Here is a 27,030-nt window from a genome sequence, read left to right on the forward strand (position 1 = left end):
TTACACATACATTCCTAATTTATGATAATGGAGATAGTATGTGGTCCCCCTTTTCTACCCAAAATTATATACACAAATAGATGTTTGCAAGCATTGATTTTCAAAATAGTTTGAGAGCAGCAGCAACACTTGACTTATCCATGTTAATTATGATAACGTACATTGATATAAAACTCCACAGAGGAGCTGGAGTTTCAATGGAGCCTTAAGGCACAAGTAACATCTCAATGGGGTATATACAAGAGGAGAGGAGAGGAAGGTTAGGATGAAAGGGTGATGCAAACACATAAAATGTACAGAGTATATCAGTGTAGGCTGGCTCAAGTACAAAACACACACCTCTGGAGTGGGAGGTAGAACGGATTGATCATGAAGAAATAACACTGAAGAGGTGGAGTAAATTGTTTCACGGCTTTATTACTAACAAGTGAGGAGTGTGGTTTTTACCACGTGGACAATGGCATGCTATTAAATGTTGTTGGTTTGAATTTTAAAGTCAAGCCTGTGCTTTCAAAAAGGACCCACTAGGAAAGCAAGACTGGTGGGAGCCCAGTCAGGAGGCTGGGGTGGTTCTGCTACACTGACTTGAAAGGAAGAGCAGGATCCATCCAAAGGACACTGCGCAGGCTGGCCATTCTTACCTGGGAAAGTGTATATGCATGGGGCTGGGGAGGAAGTGGGAAGTAGAAAGATAATCTCTACGGGTTCTTGATTGACAAGTGAATGGAATAGTGAGCAATGCAACATGTAACAAGAGCAGGACAGACTAGGGAGTTAAAAATAACAAGGAATTTGGTTTTGGACCTGTTAAATTTCTCTAATTTTTATAAGCAATTAAAGTACAACACTAGTCATGATTTAGAATTATCTGCCAGAAAAATCCAAATACATATCTTATTAAAATCTCCATGGACATATTTCCTGATTTTTAAAGAAAGAAAACAAACAATGCTTTAAAATATTCTTATCTTTTAATCCAGAGATTTTAACTCTAGAACGTATTTCCACACCAAACTGGACATACACATAGATTCCTGCACAGCTTTCTGTTAAAGTAAAATGTCAGAAAAGAATCTCACTAATTTTGTATCATTCATTCGACTGTTACAAACAATGGACACAGTGTAAAAGAATTCTTATAAACTTCAAAAGCAAACAGAACTCTGTGATTCACTGTTCAGAGATACACATAAGTAAAAATACTCAGAAAAGGGGGGAGAGCATCTCAGAACAGTCCAGAGACTTGAGAATGGTAGTTACCATGGGTGGGAAGAGACACAGAGGAACACACTCTTCAAAACTCAAGTCAGGAAAGAGACTGGTTTACTTTTGAGATTTGACACTCTGTATTTTGTATTACATGCTCATTAATATGCATTAAATGCTAAGTTGTGTCCCTTTAGTGATCAGCAAAAATGTATGCTTAATAACATGTGGATAATAGGAAACACAGCCCCCACAGATTAGGTATTTAAATTATTAAAAGTTAGTATTATATATATAATTTAAGTGTATATATTATGGATGTGCTTGTGTGTTTTTATATTAACACATGGGTTTGAATATATTATAATTTAAGTTTCATTTTTATTCTTTACATTTCTCTAAGCTTCCTAGAGAATTTTATCACATTAATTATCATAGGAAAAAGAGAAGGAAAAGAAAATCTCATAGTTGTCCAAGAAGTTCCTGAAAAGGTTTTAACATAGTTATAATGGGAAGTAAGTGTGACTGTAACTGACATTTTAAAAACATGAATATAAAAGGGGGGAAGGCATACATTTGAGAGCAGACAACTGAGATGGTTGAAAGCTTTACAAAGGTTTGTGTGGTAAGAATGGAGAAGTGATGGGTTTTAATGATACAGAAAGACTTGAAGCCTACCTGGATTCTAGAAATGAGGAACATTAAAAGGAACTATTCAACAGTGCTAGCAACTCAAACATTGGAGGAGAAGGCATTGTTACAGCCACTTTAATGTTACTCTACATATTTGAAACACAAAGGTCTGGAGAGATAAGTAGATACTGCCATCCCTTCTGATCCATTTCTCCCTTCCCTACACAGCTCAGTGAGACTTGCTGGCTGCTAATTGGAGGAATGGACTTCCCTGCTCCACTGGTGGTCTGGGCTGTGTGGATCTTTTTCAGTGGAATGGTGGGCTGGATAGAAGTTGGGAGAGGGATCCACCTAAGAGTGCCCTTGTTCTATCTTTCAGTCAAGATAAGGAAGCTGTCTTACTCGGATGGTTTTCAGCCTGAGCTTGGGACTGAGCAGCACTGGATGCCACCGGAATTAAGCTGCAGCTGGCCACACATCAGCAAAAGTTATCTTGAGCCAGGATAATGTACGTTGGTTATTGCAAGGCACTGTGGTTTTGAAGTTGTTTGCTGCAGAGGAGACAGCTACATACACACTTTATAGTGAGAAAAACCAGGAGTCAGATAGGCTACCAGAACTGTCCAGTGTTCTGTCCGGAAAATGTGCTTCCAAACCTGTGGGTTTCCATAGTCCTATAATGATTTTCTTTGTGATAAAACAGACTGTTGAGGAGTTTATAAGGTTAAACCAGAGCCTCTGTCTGTTATGTATCCAGTGAGCACTGTGTGCCACTGGAGTCTACTGGCCATTTATTCTACATGCTCTGAGGTATGTTTTAGTGTTCTCTAAGCATTTATCCTGTCTGCTGAAGCTCACTGTTTACCTGATTTTACAAACTTTCTCTCTGGAATGGAGAGCAGTAATGATGCAGCATATCCTTAGACTCACTTCTATTTGCAGTGTTTATGATTGAACCCTGGGCCTTGAGCATGCTGGAGACTCGCCCATTCATCTATAGTCCCAGTTGCTTAGGCTTGGTATCTTTCAAAATCATCTCATACAAAATCTTACATAATTCTATCATTTGTGAGGATAAATAACAAAGGTATCATAAGCATATCCCTTCCCTTCACTCTAAATTCTCTGGCACTAAATTATATCCCGAATCTCCCCCTTTCAGGAAGTGGAGAATTGTGAAGAAGTATCTCTAGCTGGTGATTCACAGTACAGCATACAATCAAAATGGGTGCAGTCTGGCTGCACTGTTAGGTGACTGTGACATCACCTGACTGGTCTCTTTTGCAGATGTGGATTCTGTTTCGTGCCTTTTTCTTTTTTGGGGGTAGGTGGGAGGTGGTTTGAACTCAATGACTAAAAGCTTCTCTTTGCAACTATGGGGCAAGAGATGCAAATATTAAACTGTGAGTTAGTGTTCATTGTATGTCCCTGGGTAAGTTTCAGTAACATAAAACTTGTAAAATGTCAGACTCTCCCTTCCATCTTAAATCAAGCTTGCACTTCCATGCTCATGGACAGACAGTGTGAAGTCTGCTATACAACAGTCAAAGCAGCATCCTTTTGTGTGCTGGGATGTATTCTAGGCTAATGAAAAATCCATGGCACCACACACCTGCTAAATCACATGGTCTACTGGAAGTGTTTTGCTTCTCCTCTCAAAGCAGAAAGAGGGTCCAGAGCTCTGCTATGTCTTGAATCACCACTTCACAAGGGCAACCATGTCACCTCTGTCCTGCCATGTACCTCCCTTTCTCTTCTGTTCCCACTGTCTATACCCCAGTGCCACTACTGATAATTACCAGTCAAATCTCAATTTAGTGCTCTGCAGTTGCGTTTTAGTAAATATAAGAAGTATGAATTAGGGCCCCTATAGGTTCATCTCATTTTCCCCCTTAAGGCTTGATTTCAATTCAAAATTTTTCTAGGAGTTTTCGAGGTTACTGTAGGGTAAAGAGAAAGAAATCCTGTATTCCCGCTCACAGGCTGGGACACACTGAGGTTGTTTGATTTTTACAGTTTATCATTGATTGAAAAGGAAACCAAATGTTCTTTTCTGCCACAGACAGATTTTCCTTTATATCAAACCATCACTTTCATTTTCTTACCCTGTCCCCCAATTTTAATAAGAAAAACAGAGGTTCTGAGAACTTCCCATTCAAACACGTACACTGAATGAAATAATTTTCCTGTTGTTTGGTTAAAGTATAGACATTGGGGAATCTTATTGCTTCTAATCTGCTCCAGAAGAACCAACTAGATAACCCTGCTAGGACTATCTCTAAAACAAAATGAAAGACTTACAAAGACAGATTATGGGGCTGTCCTACAAATAAATAAGCTCCAGTAGATATGTAGGAGTGTGTATACACACACACACACACACACACACACATATATATATATATATATATATATATATATATATATATATGAACATATAATAGATGTACACACATATAAACACATAATACACGTAGATATACATACACATATTATACAATTCACACATATACATATCTACTATATACACACATAATTCATGTATACACACACACACACACACACACACACACATATATATATATATATATATATATATATATATATATATTTAATACATGAGCACACGCACACATACACATATGCACTTTGGCTAGCCAGAAGGCTTTCTGCTGCTTCCTTGCTTTAGTGAAGATTAGGATCTCAACAGTCACATGGACTACGGTCTCTTTAAATCTAATGAAGACAACAACAATGTTAAAAAGCATTACATTTAATATAAGTAAGCATTATGCTAAGAACTACTAGAATCTCAGTACATTTGTCTTGTCTAAAGATTTTTCTAAGATGCAGAAATGAAGACTTAACTACTTATAAGTAGAAGCCCCGAGTCATATGGTAAATCCATTATCGAGTGCAAACCTACACAGACTATCATAACATAAATTTCCCAACGAAATGCACTAAGATATAACTCGAATTTTAAGAGGACAATGGATAAGCAAGACATTAATCTTATTTGAGGTAAAACTTAGATCTTCATAGCCTCTAAAGTCTCAAGCCACAGGGCTTGATTTCCAGGCGGCATTAGGAGGGGGCGGAAACTTAAGAGGGGCTAGTGAGAAATCTTTGGGCCACTGTGCGCAGGCTCTTGAAAAGGGTAGTGGGATCTCAGACTCTTCTTTCTCCTATGCTACGGCCATGAGGTGAGGTGTTTACCACACGTCGAAAACAAAAATAAAGCATGATATGATACTGCCCAACAGCAACAGGGTCAGCAGAAACCTCCAGACTGTCGACCACCTCAGCCCTTCTCTTCATAAGCTGGCTGGCATGCTGCTGTTAGTATAAAGGCAAAGTTAACAACACCGCTTTTAATATTTGAAAATTTATAAGAGTTAATCTATATATTAACTGTCCTAAAATGAATTTAAAATGTCCACAGGATCAACAAATATAATTCAAAACATTCTCATTAGGAAATATCCAGACCCAGATGGTTTGAACAGTGAATTTCTCCAAACATTTAATTAAATAGGAAATAACAATCATGCACAAAGTCTATTGCAGAGTAGAAAAAAAAGAAGGGGTGAAAAGTGGGAGGAAGGAAGGGAGGGGAGGGAGGAGGGAGGAAGGGAGAGAGGGAGAGAGAAAGAGAAAGAGCCAATTTGTTTTATGAGGCATACAGCATCACATTCAAATTTGACAAGGGTACCAAAAGCCAAAAACAACCCACCAAGCAACAACAAATCCATAGATCAATACCTTTTGTACATTTTATGAAAGAATTATAAATATACTAAACACAATATTGCCAAATTAAATCTAGTAGTGAAAAAAGGTATATATATAGTGAGCGTACTACCATGCCCACATGAGACACAAGTCAGTGTACCATACACAACTGACATCATAGGACATGCTGCCAAAAGAAAGCTTTTTGCTATAGAAGCCCTCATATGAGTTGACAGGGTCAACAGATCTGATGCACAAATAACATATGTACAGTATGAAAAAACAAGGACCATCATGCTTCCAAAAAAGCATAATAACTTTCTAGCAATAGACCCTTAAAGAAAAGGAATTAGATGAGTTGTTGGAAAAAAATTCTAAATGATGACTTTAAAGGAAGCTGAATGAAATATAAGAAATTTGGAAAGTTTAATAAGATAAGGAAAGGAACTTTAATCTGAATAAGAAATTTAGTAAATATAAAGAGATCTCAATAAAGTACAATAGGCTGGAGAGATGGCTCAATGGAAAAGTTCCTGCTTTGCAAGCATGAGGATCTGAGTTTGGATCCTCAGTTAATGCTGCTCATGTAGGCACTGATCTGTAATGCCAGCATTGGGGCTGCAGGTGTGTGAACGAAGACAGGAAGATCATAGGGGCTCACTGGCCAGTAGTCAGGTTAGCTGAAATAGTGAACTCCAGGTTTAGAGAAAGTCTCTGTTTCAAAGGTTGTATTCATGTATGTTTGCATGTATGTTCTTATGTACACACACACACACACACACACACACACACACACACACTAGTCACCATGATCAAATGAAATCTATCAATCCGGCAAGATGAATCTGTAAGTAGAGAGGTTCCTGCTGCATAAACAAGTCTGGTAAGCCTGGTGACCAAAGTTTGATTTCTGGCACTCACATAAGAGTGGATGGAGAAAACCAGGTCCATAAAGCTGACCTTTGACCTCCTAACGCACCCTGTGGTATGCATGCTCTGGGTAACGTGGGCAAACACTGCAGCAGTGGTTGTCTAAACAATATCTTCACAAAGTCAAGATAGTCAGTAGCCTAGTATGGAAGGGGAAAGGAAAAATAAGGAAGCCTCTTCCCCTCACCACGTAGGACTGACAGTTGATGGCTTCTATAAAAAGAAGACTCAGTTTTCTTTAGAGTTGTGGTCCACAGTAGGTTGATCATGCTTCAGTGAATGTTCCCACAACCATGTGCATATAACCCTGTACTAGTTGGACTCAGTGAGTTATTAAAAAGTAAAGAGGGCATGAAGTTGAAATGGGCACATGGTGAGGGGAACCCAGAAGTTGGAGAAATGCAGAAAGAAAATGTATATAATTATGACAGAATGTTTTGTAGCATTAACAGGAATAGGGATTTGGCATCTGCTGTAATATTGATGGAATACAGGACATTATATTAGGTGGAACAAGCCATTGCATTAGTCAGCTTCTCATCAATTTGACAAATGACTCAAGGAAAATCAACTCAAGGGAGAAAGCTTTCTTTTGCCATATGATTTTAATTCATGGTTGGCTGTTTTCAATGCTTTCAGACCTGTGGCAAGGTTCAAGTGTCCACTGGGAACACACATTCTGTAGTGTGTTGTAGTTGATTTGTTTTGGAGTGTGGGAATAATCACCACTGGTAGGGCTATGTTTCTTTGGCAAGTTCCTCTTTTCTAGCAGTTTCTCTCATTGAAGAGGAACAGTCAACCATGTACACAGTGGCAAAGCATGGCTTTGTCAGAGTGAGCACAGCTACCCTTACACCTGCCTAAATTGGAATTCAAACTGGAGATTCAGAGTCTCTAAAGGTAAACAAGTCTGTGGTTAACATGCCTTCACATGTTAACTAAGATCCCTTACTCACAGCCATGCCATGCTATACTTCTTTTAGATGACTACACAGATCTTCTTGAGGGCTTACAGACTTCAGAAAGACATGCCCGGAGCAGAGATCTTACAAGGCAAATACTCACAGGTCAGATCAGAAATCAGAATTGATTCCGTGTGATACTGAGGAACTACTGTGGAGAACTGATGACTAAGCTAGCCCCACTTCTCAGTTTGTTTGCCTGCCGTGATAAACATTAATCAAAAGCAACTTAGGGAAGGAAAGGGCTCAGTTCATCGTACACTTCTAGGACTCATCAGAGACAGAAGTCGGGGCAGGAACCTACATAGGAACTGAAGCTGAAACCACGAAGGAAGGCTGCTTATTGTGTTGTTCTCTCTGGCTTGTGTTCAGACAGCTTTCTTCCACAACCCAGGGCAGCCTTTCCAACAGTGCATTGCCCATAGTGGGCTGGGCCCTCCCAAATCAATCAACAATCACAACAGCTCTCAATAAACCTGGCCGCAGACCAATCTCATCTAGGCTATCCTTTTAGACTCCCTTCCCAGGTGACCTGGTTTTGTATCAAGGCTCTAACAACAGTTCCACCCAAATTTAAGAATCTGCTGATCCAAACTTAGCTCTCAGACTGACATTCAACATCCTTCCAGCAAACAAACAAACAAAAAAAATAGTTATCTTCTACATTTTTAAAGAACCAAGAAACATAAACCATTTCTTTGGTATAAAGAAACAGGGAAAAATAATGGAATAAAAATCATGGGAATAAAATTTTGTTTAAATATTAAGAAATTTCAAATAAAACATAGTAGTAGTGAGAATGATTCCAACATGGTTGATTGGAAAAAATGAGTCAAGCCAATAAAAACTACATTTTGTAGGAAGTCCATATGACAAATGGTTTCTGCTTCAATTCATATTTTATATTAAGCAATTCAAGGGAAACATTAAATCATACTTTACAATAATGAAATATTTAGGCAGTCTAGACATTTTAATTATAATCAATATATATTAATTCACCGCTCTCAATCACAGGTGTCTGTTTGAGGTCTGCGGGCAGTGAGGCATGGGTCTCTTGCCTTTGCAGTATTAACAAAGCATGCAGTTTTCACTGGTTATTTCCTTGTAATCGGCATCACTGCTGATGTTCTGTAGTTACAGCTAACGGTTGTCACTAAGGCAAAAATATTCCTTCTACTATTTTAGTCTGTTATACATGGGACCTTCACCTGATCCAGTTTAAACATTTATCACACTCGAGGTAGACAGAAAGGAAGGCATCATCAGCCATGCTTAAACAAGCAATATCCAGAGGGTTCGCAAGATGATTACTGAAGTAACTTAGGATCTTGTCGTTGACGGGGGAGAGCGGCTTTGTCTCCACTCCTTTGCTGTATTATTCAGTATAATTTTAAGCATAATAAACCTTTCCCACCACGTGGTATCTAGCCATGATCCACATGCAACAAAGGAAATACAAAACGAAAATCAAACGGCTGACCTTGCAAATACAACTTCCAGTGCACAAAATCATATCTTGTTTGAAATAATACAACAGCCCCAAAGAATAGCTGCTTTATGCAATCTCTTTTGAAGAATGCTTGCTATAAAAGTCCATCAGCAAGTATTTTCCCTCATTCTGAGATGATGTGGCAGTTGAGTAATCATGCAGGCTGTTCTAAAAATGTATGTGTATCTAGTTAATTTAGGCAGTTTATTTTGATAGCATTCACCTCTTTTTGATTATAGCAGGTGTTTCAAGGATAAATTTACTGAAAATTGTATTTTGTTTAAACAACAGCAGCATGTACATTTATGGCCCTGTTATATTAAAAAGCATTTATTGTCTGGCAGCAATAGATACAATTACAAACATTTGTGACAGTAATTGTAGCTATTACTCCTGCATAGCCTCATGGAGATCAACTTATTGCCACCTGTATTTACATTTGTTGCTATAATTGTAAAAGCTGACTTTTTAAATTGGGTGTCTTATTTTTCTTTAAATTACATGAATATTTTTTAATAGAAGGTCTACAGGAAAAATCCCTAAGAATTATAAATGCAGTTTCTTCATTATGCAAATAGCAGGTAGAATCCTATGTTAATAATCATGTACATGGAATTCATTCCTGTATTTCAGGCCACAGAAAAATTATATCTCTTGGCTTGTGAATGCAAGAATCCTATTAATATTTCTTATCCAAGAACTAGAGAATAAGTCTTAAGAAATGTTCCCATTCCCAAACTATAACAAAACATAAATATTTAGAAAAGTTAACTTTTGCTAACATCTTCTCGTGCTTTATCCAAATGCAGAGATAGGCACAAGGTCAAGAAAGCTGGTCTCTCTATTGCTTTGCAATGAGAGCAATGCTCTCACTTGCTCCCAGGTACAGATTTGTCTGCAATAATAAAAAGAAAGAGCCTACCCCTGTACTTTCTGCAGGACTTGGCTTCCAATTTGAAGAGACTGAGATCTAATATAGTAATTCCATGGTCCCTCCAGGTTCATTTAAATGGAATTCTACCTGCTGATTAATGAAGGCCCTTCTTCTGCCTCTTAGGTTTTAGCTCTCATGGTGACTGAAGAGCCCAAAGGCTCAAAACTATTGTAGTGATTTTATCCCAAGCACAATGACTCTTCCCCAAAAGTCTCCTGCTGTACGTCACCTAAGGCAACACCTGAATGCTTTATTTACTTTAAAACGAAATTCAATTGTGTTGAGTTAAAACTTTAAGTTTTAGGTCCTTTTCACGACAGTTCAGGAAAGTCAGAAGCTGCAGGACAGGAAGGTTTGTAAAAACAGTTCAGTGAATCAGAGCTTTAAAATAATTACAAATATATGTTGTAATACTTCCAGAGCCTTCAATAATAATCACTTCATCTAAATTCCTTGTAATGAATCTGAAGATTTACATAATTACTTGAGACACTTTGGCAAAAGGAAGGAGGTACCTATCCAACTATCTCTTAGAAAAACAAAGCAGGAAACATTTAATTATAATTTGGAAAAAAATCTATTTAAGACATTAATCAAAATTTTAATTACTATATCCATGGGGCATTGAAGCATATTAGAACATTTGTTCATTCTATTAAGTACCTAATATTAAATCATTGTAATGTACAATCTTTTAGAAATAAGAACCGCATAACTGAAGAAAGGAGTTATGCTAAAATTTAGTTGGAAACTGATTTCACACTTCCTGTTTTTCCTTATTTTTGAGGAATAAGAATAAATATTAGTAGTATTTACTTGGTTTCTACTATAGTAAAACAAACAAAATACCATTAGAAGTCATCAGTGATATATTATTTATGATTTATTAAAGCTTGCCTGAGGTTTCAGAAAGCAAAGTCAGCCACAAGCTATAGAGGTCAGGCAGTGGAGATACACATCTTTAACCCCAGGACTCAGAATTAAGTAGATAGATCTCTATTAGTTCAAGGCCAGGGCTACAGGAAATTGAATCTGTCTAAAAGAGTAACAGATTTCACACCTTTAATCCCAGGACTCATGAGAGCGATTTAAGACAGGAACAGGGTCTTAGAGCTGGCATTCACTCTCCAGCCACACTGAGGATAGGAAGATGTTGAAGTGTCTAGCCACACTGAGGAGAGCATAGCAGTCTGCGTGAATCCGAGGAGCAGTGAAGTGGGAAGCAGTTTGAGGATTGCCCCTTTGGTCTGAGCTGAAGTAAAGGTAAGAGCTAGTGGCTGGCTACTTTGATTTTCTGATCTTTATCTTGAAGCTTGGACCCCAATATCAGTCTCTTTGTTTTTTTATTTATCGTGCTACAGAAGTCATTTTCCCTTAGGTCAACTAATATACAAATAAACAACAACAATACCAAGACACAGAGCAAACCAGAATTCCAATCCATTATGTGCAGCATCTGGTCCAAGAAGCTGATCCATGGGCTCTGTAGTAATTAGCCCCACATGGACCTTGGTCAAACACTTCCAAGGTGGGACCAGCCTGTGGACAAAGCCACATCCTCCCTGTGATGGTATCACTTGTCAACTTGTCAGACTCTGGAAGATGGTCATCTGGGTAGGCATGTGGGTGATTATAGTGATCATGTCAACTGAGGTGAGAAGACAAGCTCACAGTGGGTTGCACCACTCCCTGGCTTGGATCCTCAACTTTTTAAGGAAGGAAGGGAACTGAGCATCAGCCTTCATTCACTCACTGTTTCTGCTTCTTGGCCCTTCGTGGTCCAATCTGAATAGTCTCCAAAGTCAAAGGTCTACTTTAAGAAATCTCAAGAAAATAGAATATTCTAGAGATTCAAAGTTGTAACACAAACTGTGAAAATCTAAACAAACAATCATTCATCTACATGTTAGAAATACTGGGCATGCAGAATTCTTTGGAATGTCTCAGCACCTTGTCAACTGAGTCACTTAAAAAAACCTTTAAAACTTAAAAAGAATGTTATTCCTTTGGAATTAAAAAAAATGTTTGAGTCATTTAGGAAAAGATTTCCTTTGATAATTATCATGAAGTACCTTCACAGAAAGAGTCTCAAGAAAATTAGCTTCAAACTAGAGACTGTTCTGACTTTAGATGCTACAGCCTAGAGACTGCTCTGACTGTACATGCTGTAGCCTAAGACTGTTCTGACTGTATATGCTACAGCCCAGATACTGTTCTGACTATACATGCTACAGCCTAGATACTGTTCTGACTGTAAATGCTGTAGCCTAGAGACTATTTTGGAAGTACATGCTACAGCCTAAGGCTGTTCTAATTGTATATGTTGCAACCTAGATATTGTTCAGATTGTGTATGCTGCAGCCTAAGACTGTTCTGATTGTACATACTCTGGCCTAGAGACAGTGGCCCTAGCACCTGTAGAATGCTGCTGTGCCCTTTCTCCACCAAGATCCTGACTCTGGTTTGATTCCAACCTGCTGAGTTTGGACAAGCTAGCTCTACTACTTGGAAATCAGGTGAGCCCTGATGGCAAAGTGCAAGGACTGTCAACAGCCATTAATGTTATCCCTATTTGTTAACAATGTCTGGAAATACATATAATGCAATATTTCTAAAAACAGTACAATAACAGTTGTATGAATAAATGTATACAGAAATAGTGGTCAGCATGGAGTGGTTCTTTGGTATTATCGTGTGTGTTTCACATATATTCACTCATTCAGCTTTAAGAAACTCCTAAGGGAGGCATTATAATACATTTCATTTTACAGATGAGGAAATTAAGGCCCAAGGTACTGGAGTCACCCGCCACTATAATTCATAGTCAAGTGACCTGGGTTCAGAACTTCTGCTCTTAATCATATGCTACATTGTCTCAACCTGGGTAGGCAAAAGCCTGCCATGTCATTCAGATACTATTGCCATCATTTCTAAAAGCAAACTACTCTTCTGTTTACAGTTCCTCATTTGATGAGGTAAAAGGTACTTGCATTTCTGAGTAGTGGAAAGGGTTAAGTGAAATAATGCACACATAGTAAATAGTATGTAAATGCAAGTTATCACAGTGATGTTTTATTATGTGTACAGTTACTGGGGAATATTGTAAAGATCAAGCAAAGGATAATGAGACAAATCTGGTTAGAGACTCATGTAAGAGTATACTGTGGATGTTCATATATATTCCTTAAATGACATAAGCATTACTGCATACACTTTGTAAACCTTACTGGGCACCCAAATAAAAGAATGTAATAATAATAATAATAATAATAATAATAATAATAATAATAATATGTTTATTAGATGCTGACACATTCTGTCTTACTTTTTTACTTTTTTATTGCTGTGACAAAACACCATGACCAAGGGAACTTCTAAAAGAAAGCATTTAATTTGGGGCTCACAGTTACAAAGGGTTAGAGTCCGTGACCATTATGTGAGGAGCTTGGCAGCAGGCAGAGAGTCATGGTACTGGAGCACTAGCTGAGAACTTACACAAATATAAGGCAGAGAGAGAGAGAGAGCTACCTGGGAACTATAGGGTTTTTGAACCTCAAAGGTCACCCCCAGTGACACACCTCCTCCAACAAGACCATACCTCCAAGCATTTCCCAAACAGTTCCACCAATTGGTGACCATGCATTCTAATATATGAGCATATGGGGGCTATTCTCATCCAAACCACCAAATTCTACTCCCTGGCCCCCACAGACTTATGGCTACATCATAATGCAAAATGAATTTAAATCAAACTTCAAGTTTCCATAGTCTCTCGGCTATGTTTAAAAATCCATCAAAGTCCCTTCTGAGATTCAAAGTAATTTCTTAATTGAAACCCCTGTAAAAATCAAAAAGCAAATTACATACTTCTAACATACAATGGCACAGAATATACTTTACCATGCCAAAAGGGAAGAATTTGGGGCTAGAGAGCACACACTGGACCAAAGCAAGACAGAAGTCCAGCAAGTCCTATAGCTCTATTTCCAATGTCAAAGGGCTTAGATCACTCTTCCATTCTGTTTTTGTTGACTGAAACACTCTTCCCTCTCTGTTTGTCTCTCAGGTTGGTCCTATTACATGTCTGCATCTATGTTTGGCAGATACCACATGGCTCTGGCATCTCCAACATCTTGGAGTATCCAACATAATCTAGCCTTCACTTTAACAGCTTTATTCAATAGACTCTCTGGGCCTCGCCTGCCACATGCTTGGTCTCTCCAGCTTTCCTTAACCTTGAAGGATGACTGTCCACAGCTTTACTCTTGTGTTTTTCATGACTCTAAAGTCAGACCATGTGATTAATGCTGCCAAGTTCTGCTGCCTGCTGGGGATCGAAACTGCCCCCCCTCCTTGAATTACACTTGCATAAAATCTATTAGGAACAGACCTCCTTTTGCCTCTTAACCCCTTAGGTCTTTCCTTTTTAGAAGTTGCAAGAATAGCTGGGCAGGGCCTCACCCTAAGGGTGTCAACTCTCTTTATTGGATTTCTCCCTGTCTTGCAGCACAAGTCATAACACTCCAATATTAAATTTCCTTGTGTTCTTGTTCTCAAAATGTACACTTTGTATTTCTTTTTGCCTGACTTACTCTTTTTCATTGTAGACCTGTGCAAGAGTGATTACTAATAACCACATAACAAAGTCAATATAAAGCTGTCTTGAAATTTCTTCTGCCAGTAAAATTAGTTCAAAATTCTTCAGTTTAGCTTCTGGAAGATTTCTAAGACAAGGGCAAAATGCAGTCACATTCTTTGCCAAACTATAACAAGGATGGTCCTTAGCCCAGTTATTGATATTATTCCCCTTGAAACTTCTTGAGCTGGGCCTCTATAGTTCACACTGCTCTCTGAACTATTGTTTTCCAAGTTCATACTAGGATGCCAATTAAGCTCTGCATACAGCCTTTCAGTGTTTTACTAGTTCAAAGTCTCAAAGTCTTCCACATTTCTCTAAAAGATAGTATGCTTAGGCTTATAGTAGCAATAACCCATTCCCTGGTAATAACTTCTGTTTTAGTTATTTTTCTATTGCTCCACTAAGATACCATAACCAAACTAAATAAGAATAGGAGTGAAGAAAATGTCTTGCCAGGCCAATCTTAAGAAATATTTTTCCCAGTTAAGCTTCTTTCTTCCAAGATATGTTTAGGTTGGTGTTAGGTAGACAAAAATCAACTAGAAAAATGAATAATTCACAGCACACTCCAAGCCCCTTTCTCTTTGAAATATCACTTACATATTACTTTCATAATTAAAGACAAAATTGAATTTAAAGTATTGCTGTATGTGGTAGAATATCACTTTCAGGTATGTGACTTTTGTTTCTCTTGTATTTGTTTAACTCTGTGAAGCTGTGTTACTGTGCCTGTCTAAAACACCTCGTGGTCCTAATAAAGAGCTGAACGGTCAATAGCATGGCAGGAGCAAGGGATAGGCAGGGCTGGCAGGTAGAGACTATATAAATAGGAGAAACAAGGTGCGAGGAAAGCAAGAGACCAAGGAGAGGAGGACATCAGGAGCCAGCATCTCAGCCGTCCAGTTACACAGCAATCCACAGAGTAAGAGGAAGATTTACAGAAGTAAGAGAACAGGAAAAGCCCAGAGGCAAAAGTAGACAAAAGGTAGGCAAAAGGATAATATCAGAAAGGCTGGCTAGAAACAAGCTAAGCTAATAATAAGACTCTGTGTGTGATTCATTTGGGAGCTGGGTGGTGGGCCCCCAAAAAGAGAAAAAACCATCTTACTACAGCTGTATATTCATAATACAGTATTGGGTTCCACAAAGACATTTTCATCAGAATACATCATGTTCTCTGACCATGTCAACCCCTCCTTCTCACCATCATCTGTCTTGACCCTGCTCCTTTGCTAATTTCCTTCCTTCCCTCAGACAATGTCTTTGCAACTTCCGTGTGTGTGTGTGTGTGTGTGTGTGTGTGTGTGTGTGTGTGTGTGTGTGTCTTAGGGGAGGAAAGGGTTTATTTGCCTTACACTTCCACAGCACTGCTCATCAATAAAGGAAGTCAGGACAGGAACTTAAAGAAGGTAGGAACCTGGAGGAAGCAGTTGATGCAGAAGCCATAGAGGAAGGCTGCTTACTGGTTCGTGGTGTGACTTTCTGGCTTGCTCCTCAAGAAATGCTCAGCCTGCTTTCTTATAGAACTTAGGACCATCAGCCCAGGTGTGGCCCCAATCACAATGAGCTGGGCCCTCCCACATCAATCACTAATGACCAAAATGCTCTGACAGGAGTAAGACGGTATCTCAGAGTTGTTTTGATTTGCATTTCCCTGATGGCTAAGGATGTTGAACACTTTCTTATGTGTCTTTCAGCCATAGCAATAGATTCCTCTATTGAGAATTGTCTATTTAGTTCTGCACTCCACTTTTTAGTTGCATTGTTTGGTGTTTTGGAGACTAGCTTCTTGAGCTCTTTGTATATTTTGGAAATCAGCCCTCTGTCAGATGTGGGCTGAATATCTTTTGGTGAATATCTTTTCCCAGTCTGTGGGCTGCCATTTTGTCTTACTGACTGTGTCCTTTGCCTTACAGAAGCTTCTCAGTTTCAGGAGGTCCTATTTATCAATTGTTGATCTCAATGTCTGTGCCACTGGTGTAATGTTCAGGTCTCCTGTACCAATTAATTCAAGGTTATTTCCCTTTGTCTTCTAATAGGTTCAGTGTGGCTGGGTTTATGTTGATGTCTTTGATCCATTTGGACTTAAGTTTTGTGCATGGTGATAGACAAGAATCTATCTGCAGTCTTCTACATGAGAGCATCCAGTTATACCAGCCCCATTTGTTGAAGATGCTTTCTTTATTCCATCATATAAATTTAGCTTCTTTGTCAAAAATCAGGTGTTTGTAGGTGTGTGGGTTAATATCAGGGTTTTCAACTCTATTTCATTGGTCTACATGTCTATTTTTGTGCCAGTACCAAGCTGTTTTCAGGACTATAGCTCTATAATAGAGCTTGAAGTCAGGGATGGTGGGGCCACCAGAAGTTCCTTACTCCTGTCAGAATGGCTAAAATAAAAAACACCAATGACAGTTTATGCTGGAGAGGATGTGGAGAAAGGGGAACACTCCTTCACTGCTGGTGGGAGTGCCAACTTGTACAGCCACTTTGGAAATCAGTATGGTGACTCCTCAGGAAAATGGGAATCAGTCTACCACAAAATCCAGCAATTACACTCAGGCATATACCCAAAAGAAGCACATTCCTACAACATTCCTACAACAAGGACATCTGTCCAACATGTTCATAACAGCATTATTTGTAATAGCCAGAACCTGGAAGCATCCTAGATGCCCCTCAACTGAAGAATGGATAGAGAAATTGTGGACATTTACACAATGGAGTACTACTCAGCAGAAAAACAAAACAAAACCCAATGGAACCTTGAAATTTTCAGGCAAATGGATGGAACTAGAAGAAACCATTCAGAGTGAGGTAACCCAATCACAAAAAGACAAACAGGGTATGTGCTCACTCATATATTGATTTTAGACATAGAGCAAAGGATTGCCAGCTCATAATCTGCACTGCCAGAGAAGCTAGGAAACAAGGAGGACCCTAAGAGAGACATCCCCAGAGAAGGGGAAAAGGACAAGATCTACTCAGCAAATTGGGAGCATGGGGGGAGGGGAAAAGGAGCTAGGAGAATGAGAAGGGGAGAAGAAGAGGGGTGAGGAGGACATGAGGGTGCAGGAAAGTTGAGTCGGGGGAAGAATAGAGGAAAACAAGATAAGAGATACCATAATAGAGGGAGACATTTTAGGTTTAAAGAGCAATCAGGCACTAAGGAAATGTCTGGAGAGCTACAAAGTTGACACCAACTAACAATCTAAACAACAGAGGAGAGGCTACCTTAAATGCCTTCCCCTAATAATGAGATTGATGACTGACTTATATGCCATCCTATAGCCTTCATCCAGCTGCTGGTGGAAGTAGAAGCAGACACCCACAGATAATCTCTGAACTGAACTGGAATCCAGTTGCAGAGAAGGATGAGTGATGAGCAAAGGGGTCCAGACCAGGCTAGTGAAACCCACAGAAACAGCTGACCTGAACAATGTGGAGCTCTTGGTTCCCATACTGATAGCTGGGAAACCAGCATGGGACTGATCCAGACCCCAGGAACATGGGTGTCAGTGAGGAGAACTTGGAAATTCATGGGACCTCCTGCAGTAGATCAGTACTTATCCCTAGCATAGGTGTGGACTTTGGGAGCCCATTCCACATAGGGGGATACTCCCTGAGCCAAGACACATGAGGGTGGGCCTAGGCCCTATCCCAAAGGATATGATCGACTTTGGAGACCCCCTATGGAAGGCCTCACCCTCCCTGGGGAGTAGAAAGGGTATGTGATAGGTAGGATTTTAGTTGGAGCTGGTTTTAGGGGAGGAGGGGAGGGAGAGGAAACTGGGATTGACAAGTAAAACAATCTTGTTTCTAATTGAATTAAAAAATAAAATAAAAAGTAGAAAAAAAAGAAAATTCTCTACAGGTTTGCCTACCATCTCCTAGTATGGAAGCAATTTCTCAGTTCTCCTCTCAGATGACTCTAGCTTGTGTCAAGTAGATATAGAACTAGCCAGCATAACACAAGTTTTGTATCTATATCATATCATGCAATACTTGTCTGAGCTATTATTTTCCATTTTCATTATATAATGATCTCCTGTAGCATCCATTCTTCTGCCAATGACATAATTTGTTTACTGCTGAATGAAACTATTATGTATATATACATTTCCTGGACTCATTCATTTGTTGAGGCACACCTAGGCTGCTTCTATATATAACTTGCATAAGTGAAAGGCCTTGTGATGAACATGGATGTGCAAGTGTCTCTGTGGCATGCTGACCTAGTGTCCCCCAGGTATGTGCTCAGGTGCTGTACACTTGGGTCATATGATATTACTCATCATAGGTTTCTTTCTGAGGAACCTTCATACTGAGTTTCATAATGTTTCATCTCTTCATATTTCCATCAGCAGTGAATAAGGGTCCCTACTAGCCCCAGCCTCACTAGCATTTGTTATTGTTTGGCTAATGATAGCCATTTTCACTGGGAAGATATAAAATTTTAATGTCATTCTAATTTGCATTTCTCTGATAGCTGAGAATGCTTTTTTTTTCTTTTGCATGCTTATGGACCATTAGTACTTCACCTGGAGAACTGTCTGTTGCATTAGCCCATTTGTTGATTGGGTGGGGTTTTTTTTGTTTCTTTTGTTTTTTTGCTTTTTTTGGTTAAGTTTATGAGTTCTTTAGAGATGTTAGATAATAATTCTGTGTTAGATGTATTATTTTCCAGTCCTATAGGTTGGATATTTCTTTCCTAGCAGTTTTGTTCAGATCCTTTAGGGTATTTCTTAATTTGATTGTTTCCTTTTCTGTCCTGAAGCTTTTTAATTGTATTCAGATTAGCATCCAATGAGACCTTTGTCTTTAGTCGAGCACCACATTATTTGTATTTTTGGCACATATTCTTTTTCCTAATTCTATTTTGTTTCTGCTAATATTAAAATTAGTTTCTATTCTTTGGAAACAGACAATAATAGCAAGTAGTGCCATATAACAGACACATGCTGCTTTAGCAAAAAGAACCGACTAAACCATTATGGAAAGATTACAAAGGAAAACATTGGCATATGATGGATTCTGGTTGGCACAAATGTAATATGTAAAAAAAAAAACATATTCCCAAAAGATTCTCTCTTTTTTTTTAATTCTCTACAAGAAAACATAGAAGTAATAAACTTAGCTTGAGAGGAAAAGTGAAAAAAAATTATCCTGTGGCAGACAAATATGAAACTTATTTACTACTAATGTAAGGTCATTTAAAATAAATTTATAATGAGTTTAAATAATGAGACCCTTTATTATGTGCCTCTCAAAATCTCTAATCTATTCAAATATTAATACATAACCAGTAAAACACATTGATTCTTCAAATATTTAATTTCTTTTTTCTTCCCTCAATCATGAAATAAAAAGGATTTCTGAATGCCTCAAAGTCTCCTGTGCTAAGGGAAAGTTATTGACCAAATAAAGGCCATGGTTTGGGTAGGATCAAGAATAGAGGCAAAGTAGGATGTGACCAGAAGCTGTAGCAACTATCAGTGACAATGGGTCTGAGAAGAAAGGTTACCCTTTTTTAATTTTTTGAGAAATAACAATCCATTTTTTCAGTCACTAGATTCTTTATGCTTTTCAGTCATGGTATAATTTCATTTTTCTTGAGCTACACAAATATTGACCCTAATGCCATGCTTTCCCTGGGGGTACATCTGAAAGGCTCAAAGAAAAAGAAAAAAAAAAAAAAAGGATGCTGGGGAAACACTGTCCATAAGGATCGAATGACTCAGAAAAGAATTCTGATGAAGCAATCAAGTATGGCTTTGATCAGTATATTTTAACCATAAAAATCAAAATTCAAACTAATATCCTCATATCCCCCAAATCCAGAGACATCAATATGCTTGATTGTATAAATAATTTGGCACAGTCAATCGTCAATCCTAAGCTTGTAGCATGTGGTGAGAGTCAGCATCCAATTCTAAATTAGTTAATTATTTCCCAAATCAGAAGGACACTTATTCTTCACAAATCCAAAATTCTGAGTTGGTCTACTCTAGAATCTGAACTACACATAGTTCTGCAAAACAATATGGTGTTAGAGGCTATGCTTACACCATTTCTTTCTTGGTTATCTCTAGTGTGTGGAAATCAATGACTGTAGTTAAAATACACTCACAAAACCCATTAGGTTCTAAATGAAATGTCTGACTCTAAGAGTATACTTAGAATGAAAGTAAACAAGCTAAATTTGCTCTCTTCTGGGATTCAACTGTTCCCAACTACACAATTATTTTAAGATATTATTATATCTGGAATCACAACAATAGTGAGTTTTAATTTCATAAAGAGAATTTGTTCTGATAAAACCCTAAAACTAGGCCAGGCCTTGGTGGCTCAGGCCTTTAATCCCAGTACTCGGGAGGCAGACACAGGCAGATCTCTGTGAGTTTGAGACCAGCCTGGTCTCCAGAGCGAGGGCCAGGATAGGCTCCAAAGCTACACAGAGAAACCCTGTCTCGGGAAAACAAAACAAAACAAAACAAAACAAATCCAAAAACTAGAATTGGCATTTTTTTTCCACAAAAAAGGAAACACATTACTCTTAAGCTCTTTATGCAGAGATTATTAAAATTGTTAGTGAGAATTGGATCATCAGCTCTCCTATATGCTTTTGCTTGCACCAAAGTAATTACTTATGATGCCATAGGCCAAAGAAAACAAAAACAGAAACAAAACAGTACCTTGATTCAGAAGCAGCTCCTTTTCTCAATTACCATATCCTTGTCTTATTATATATTTCTTGTCTTCCTAACATTGACTGGAGTTCTTGACCCCCTTGCCTTAGCCATCTGAGTGCTGGGAATACAGGCAGAAATCCTGCCCCTGGCTTTAACTTCCAGTTGCATATACTGTAGTACAGATTATCTAAGACAACATCTAGGTTACAATAAATTATGCTAAGCAATAGTTCTAAAATATCTTTTAATTCTAATCAACTGGTATCATCACGGAATTCCAGTTCACCTCAAGAGAATACGATTTTCAATAAATCACATTGAAGTTATTGACAAAAATCCCTCAATCCAAGTGAAATAGCATATGTTTCAAATCCTTTCAAAGATTTTTCTTCTCAGACTGTATTACAGTATTCATTCAATAATTTGTTAAACCCTTGTAAGATAAAGCACAGATCAGGCAATGAGGCACATGTCTATAATTTCAACATTAGAAAAATCACAGGCCAGCATCCTGGATACTGACCCCTCCCCATCCTTAAAACTGTGGTGTTTTCAACCTGAAAGCACCTTATAAGGTGGTTTCTTGGAGCATATGTGCTCTCTCTCTCTCTGATACCTTATTGTCAGTCCTGATCGTGACTTTCAGTTGCGGTAGTACACGCTCGACTTCTAGACTCCATTCCGCAGCATCTGTCGTAGACTCCAAAATATCTTCTTGTTTGGCAGACTCGTTTGTGTCCTAAGAAAGGAAAGATAGCACAAGATTTGGAGTTTATAAAAAGAACTGGAGAAATCTTGAGGCATTTAAGCAGCACTGCACAATTCAAATCGAGGATAGTAGTGTTAAAATTATAGTGCAGTAGAGATTCTTCCTACCCAGGTTACAAGAAAATTAGGTAGAATAGCAAAATAAGCATTTAAAATGAGGTAAATATATGATGTAGACATTTTATAGTGGACATTACTTTGGAAATATCGGATTAAACTCAATGATGATTTTACCAGCTAGATACATCATTTAGGAATTCTAACTGGTATCAGCAGAGAAATACAAATACTCATGCTTGGTAAGAAAATGTTAGTTGAATTTCTGACACAGAAACACAAAGACAAAATGTGAAAGAAAAAGAAGATACAATTTCAGACACAAAGTGTTTATTATTTATTGACAAACTATATATTCATAATTGTACTAATATTTTGGCTAAGTCAAAGTACAGAGCACTTTAAAAATGTGGCATAACACAGACATGCTTGAGCTCCAAAGGGTAAGGGTCTTTGGCTTCTGACCTTGAACAACAAAGTCAATTCATGGCTGTTGAATCACAGAGAGAAAAATCTCCCCCACTTCCCTGTCCCTGCCCCATTGCTTTTCTTGGCCTTGCATACTTTAGCGCTAAATATCAAGAATCTAAAAATGTAGAAAATTTCCACATTAATGATTTAAAAACAAAGCCAAAAGCATTAATTTTGAAGGCAGTTTTTCCTCTTTAAATTCCCTTGATCAATCATAAGTGGCTCTAAATATAGTTATGTATAATAAAAGAAATACAAGAAGCATAAATAGCTAAATACATGAAGCGTATATGAATTCTAATTAAAAATAATATGTAAAATATTTTTAATTTAAAAATGTTTATTTCACCCAAGTGATTATGTGTTTGTGTGTGAATGCCTGCTACTTAAGTGTACATTACTCCATTGCTTTCTGCTTTGATTTTTATTTTTATTTATTTATTTATTTATTTATTTATTTATTTATATTTTTTATTTTTTGGTTTTTCAAGACAGGGTTTCTCTGTGGCTTTGGAGGCTGTCCTGGAACTAGCTCCTGTAGACCAGGCTGGTCTCGAACTCACAGAGATCCACCTACCTCTGCCTCCCGAGTACTGGGATTAAAGGCGTGTGCCACCAACGCCCGGCTTGATTTTTATTTTTTGAGATGTGTCTTTCATTGAACCTGGAGCTTATCATTTTGGCTAGTCTAGCAGGCCATGAAACTTTCTTCCCTCCAGTACTAGGGCTATAGTTGTTTGCCACTGTGCCTGATCTTTACATGGATGTTAGAGATCCAAACTGAGGTCCTGATTCTTGAATAGCAAGAAGTTTACCCTCTGAGTCACCTTCTCATCCATTTGTAAGATGCTATTTGTGATTGTTATGTGTGTCTATTACATGGTCTGTATGTGTACATGTGCTTATGTACAAGCAAGAACTCATGCATGTGTGTGTGTGCACTGCATGTCTTCCTCCATCATTTGCCTCACTATCTTTTGAGACACAGTCTCTCACTGAACCTGGAGCTCACCAATTGGGATAGACTGATGAGTAGGCAAGTTCCAGAATCTGTGTTTCTCTGCTCCTCGGTGCTGGGGTTACAGATGTGAACTGCAGCACCTCGCTGTCATGTGGCTGCTGGGAATCAGGCTTTCATGTCTCATGGAAAGCATTTCCTGGTTGATCACCCCCCCCCCCATCACCATTAGGTGATAGTTTTAAGATAGTCAAGGCATCAGAAATTGCTGGATATCAGGAAATTATTAATTCTAGAGGTATAACTTGGTATGGCAATAATAATAAAAAAACATCATATGTTAGAATATATGCCAAGCTTTTGCAGAGGAGTTAACAATGTTTGAAATTCACCTTAAAATATTAGGGAACAAAAAAAAAGTAAGCTCAGGTAAAACAAGACTGAAAAGATATTAACAACTTCAAAACAGGCAACAGTGCAGAGGGGGCCATTATCTAATTCTATTTGTTACGTTTGAAATGTTCTGTAATCTAAAATTCAACAACAAACACCATGGAAACATAAAACTTCAAAAACTATGTAAACATCATAGTGAAATTACACTCTCAATGTGAATTTTATGCCACTGACAGACATTTCTTAAATGTCTACTTACAGTGTTTTGCATTTTTGTGGCAGCCTGAGGTCTCTAGTAACTGAGCTCACCCAGGAGACAGTCACTGCTGACACGGCAGTGTACCTCCTACCTATTAGCAAGTCCTGAGAGACTGGGAGCCTTAAAGAGAGTATACATTGCTTTTATACTTCTATCCCCATTATCTGAGGATTGGTAACTGATGCGTGCATGCATGCTTTACTATGTATATTCTGCATTTCTTCTGTTATATTCCATTTAGAAGGCCTGGAAGTACCTTTTTTTAAAACTATAAAGTACTTAAAAAAAAAAAAACTCTAAGTATTCATCACAGTAAAATGTGGACATCTGAGTGAAAATAGCTCAGGATTGGATCTCAGGCACCACAGTGCCCATAGAAATATTGGAACCTTTGCTTGGAGCACTTAAGAGAACACTGTGTGGTGTATAAACTAAACGTAGGGCAGCGCTGGAACACTGAGCTGGGAAAGGGAGGGCGTTGCAATGTTCACAAAGCAGACACATGTGAAGTCTATGGGAGCATGAGTCATGGCAGGGAAGAGGTATCTGTCCCGCTGAGAGGCAGAGAAAGGTTCTCTACCATTTGCTTTGCACTGGCACTCATAGCAGGCTTGCTCTGGGAAGAACAGTGTGTGCACACTCATGCATAACACATCTGGCTACCTGCCCTGGCTCATAAGGCCCAAATTCTGACTAGTTCACTTGTACCTAACAGGTTATAGTATCAGGGCTGATGGAAGTGAGGCTGTCTGTACTGAGTAACATAAGGCTATATAAGCCGTAACCATGTGAAGTTTGAGTGGTATAAATAAGCTGCTCCTGCTAGGGTTAAGGCATCAAATCACAATTCCACAAAGCCAGATGGAACTAAGAGGGCAGGTCTTCTCAGTAGCAAGTTGGCCTGTTCTCAACAGAGTATAGAGGTTGTAGTCACTTATATAAAAATATGTTTGAATTATGGAGCCATCATTTAGATTAAATGAAGCCATGTGTGGCAGACTGAACCCAGAGATGGTGCTGTCCAATCTCACCCCCTCATTGCTGCCTCTTCTTCTTGCCTGCCTTTCAAAAGGAGAATTCTAGAATTGCCAAATCTGGAAAGAAAGGACTGCCTGCTACACTCTCTTTAGGCCAGGATTTCCATCTGTGCATATACTCAGTTCTATTCTTTTCCTCTCAACAGTGGCCCTTGTGGGCCCAGAATCTGAATTTGTAGGATGAAGACTAAATGCTGCTTTAGGATACTCCAGTGCACAAGCCTGTATTTCAACATTGGCCCTTTTAAAAAGCTGTGTTTACCATTACTAACTTATTTAGTTCTTGTTTACACTAATTTGCTAACTCCTACTCCCAATGTCCTAAGATAATTGAATATAGGAACACAGACACTTTCATTCAGGCCATATTTAATATACTTGAGAACCAGCCCAGTTGCTGAAGAGAAATGATAACTAGAGAACTAGAGCACCTCAGGCTTGGGAGAGTACCACTAACTTACTTAATATCTAGTTCCAGATTTGCACGCTTACTTCATAGCCTTATTCCTGATCCAACATCTCTTAACACCCATAAACTGCACACATTAACTATCAAAGATAAATCTTGTAAAAATTCTATACTGTGCCTTGGTTAGGACACTTGAGAAAACCATTTCTTTTCATTTAACAAATGGTATTTTATATGTGGCTATTAGTAAAAGACAAAACTGTTGTCTTGATACGATCCAAATGTTGGGTCCTTTTCTGGAGCAGTATTAACTAAGGTCAAGCGTGGCTCTCAGGAAACTGCATTTTCCAGTTACTGCTGTGGAAGAGACAACTAGAAGCTCAGGAGACATAGGCTATGTAGTAGTTTTACTTATAATTAATTAGCTTGACCAACAATCCATTTGTTAAATTCTTAGAACAGTTGAGGCAAGAATCCAGGTGTGTACTCAGTTTGGAAAGATGAAAGGCTTTAGTACCTTCCTGCAAGGGATTTACAGCTACTTAGGAAGCATTTGAGGTCAGCTAATGGGAGTGAAATTTGGTCTCAGGTAAAAGGGGGACTGATGAAATGAGAGGTGACCCTTACTGTGAAAGGAAGAATTGAAGATAATAGTCCAAACCATCCCATAAAGTAACCTTTGGATCAAATAGTGGGGACAAGATCAAAGTCAGTTCAGAGATCAAACATGAGATGTTAATAGTCTGCATGGAGCCGTGTGCCAGTAAGTAGTCTCTCTCTCCCAGGTAATATTAATAAGAAAAGACAGTTAATGCATGACTGTATACACATCTAAAGAGAGACTGTATGTATGTGTATATACAAATACACATGTGTGTGTGTTCTCCAAGTAAAAATATATATATAATATGTACACATACTTATAAACACATAACAACCTTGTGGAGAAATTTAATTCATTTGACAATTTCAATCCATACACCTACCTAGATAAACTTAAGTGGAGTTAACTGCCAAGATTAAATAGTCCCCACCAGGTACACATGTGTGGTACACATGACTATAATCTCAACACTGAGATTGGCAAACAAAACAGAACTATGAATCTGAGACCAGCTGTGTTACAGAGCAAGGTTCAGGCCAGGCTGGTCTGTATGAGTATTTGTCCAAATTAAAAAAGAAATGAAATAGTCCTTAGACTCTGTGGAAGGAGCAAAGCCATCTTGAGAGTCACAATAGTACAGGACATGATAGCAGACCTCAACTCTCATTTTTTATTACTTGTGTTTTAAATTTCTGCGTACCCCTCCCCACAACTCTTTAATATAAAATGTGTGGTTTTATACATTCAAATTTCTTTGTGTTTTATTTTATACTTCCTTTTTTTTCATAGTTTGTCTAACTGTACCCATGAGGTTAACACTTGTCATTCATGTTTCTTTCTTTCTTTTT

The 27,030-nt window shown here is 38.4% G+C and overlaps 1 protein-coding gene across 1 annotated transcript in view; it reads right to left on the reverse strand.

Annotated features, from left to right (window-relative positions):
• Ift57 (intraflagellar transport 57) overlaps window positions 1–27,030 on the reverse strand; it is a 54,544-nt gene that overhangs the window by 7,736 nt on the left and 19,778 nt on the right. The window contains exon 6 of the mRNA XM_027412548.2: window positions 21,840–21,962. Within this exon, the coding sequence (XP_027268349.1) occupies window positions 21,840–21,962 (123 nt within the window). The remainder of the gene's footprint in view (window positions 1–21,839; window positions 21,963–27,030) is intronic.

The sequence above is a fragment of the Cricetulus griseus genome, chromosome 4, assembly GCF_003668045.3.
Source record: "Cricetulus griseus strain 17A/GY chromosome 4, alternate assembly CriGri-PICRH-1.0, whole genome shotgun sequence".
Lineage (NCBI taxonomy): Eukaryota > Metazoa > Chordata > Mammalia > Rodentia > Cricetidae > Cricetulus > Cricetulus griseus.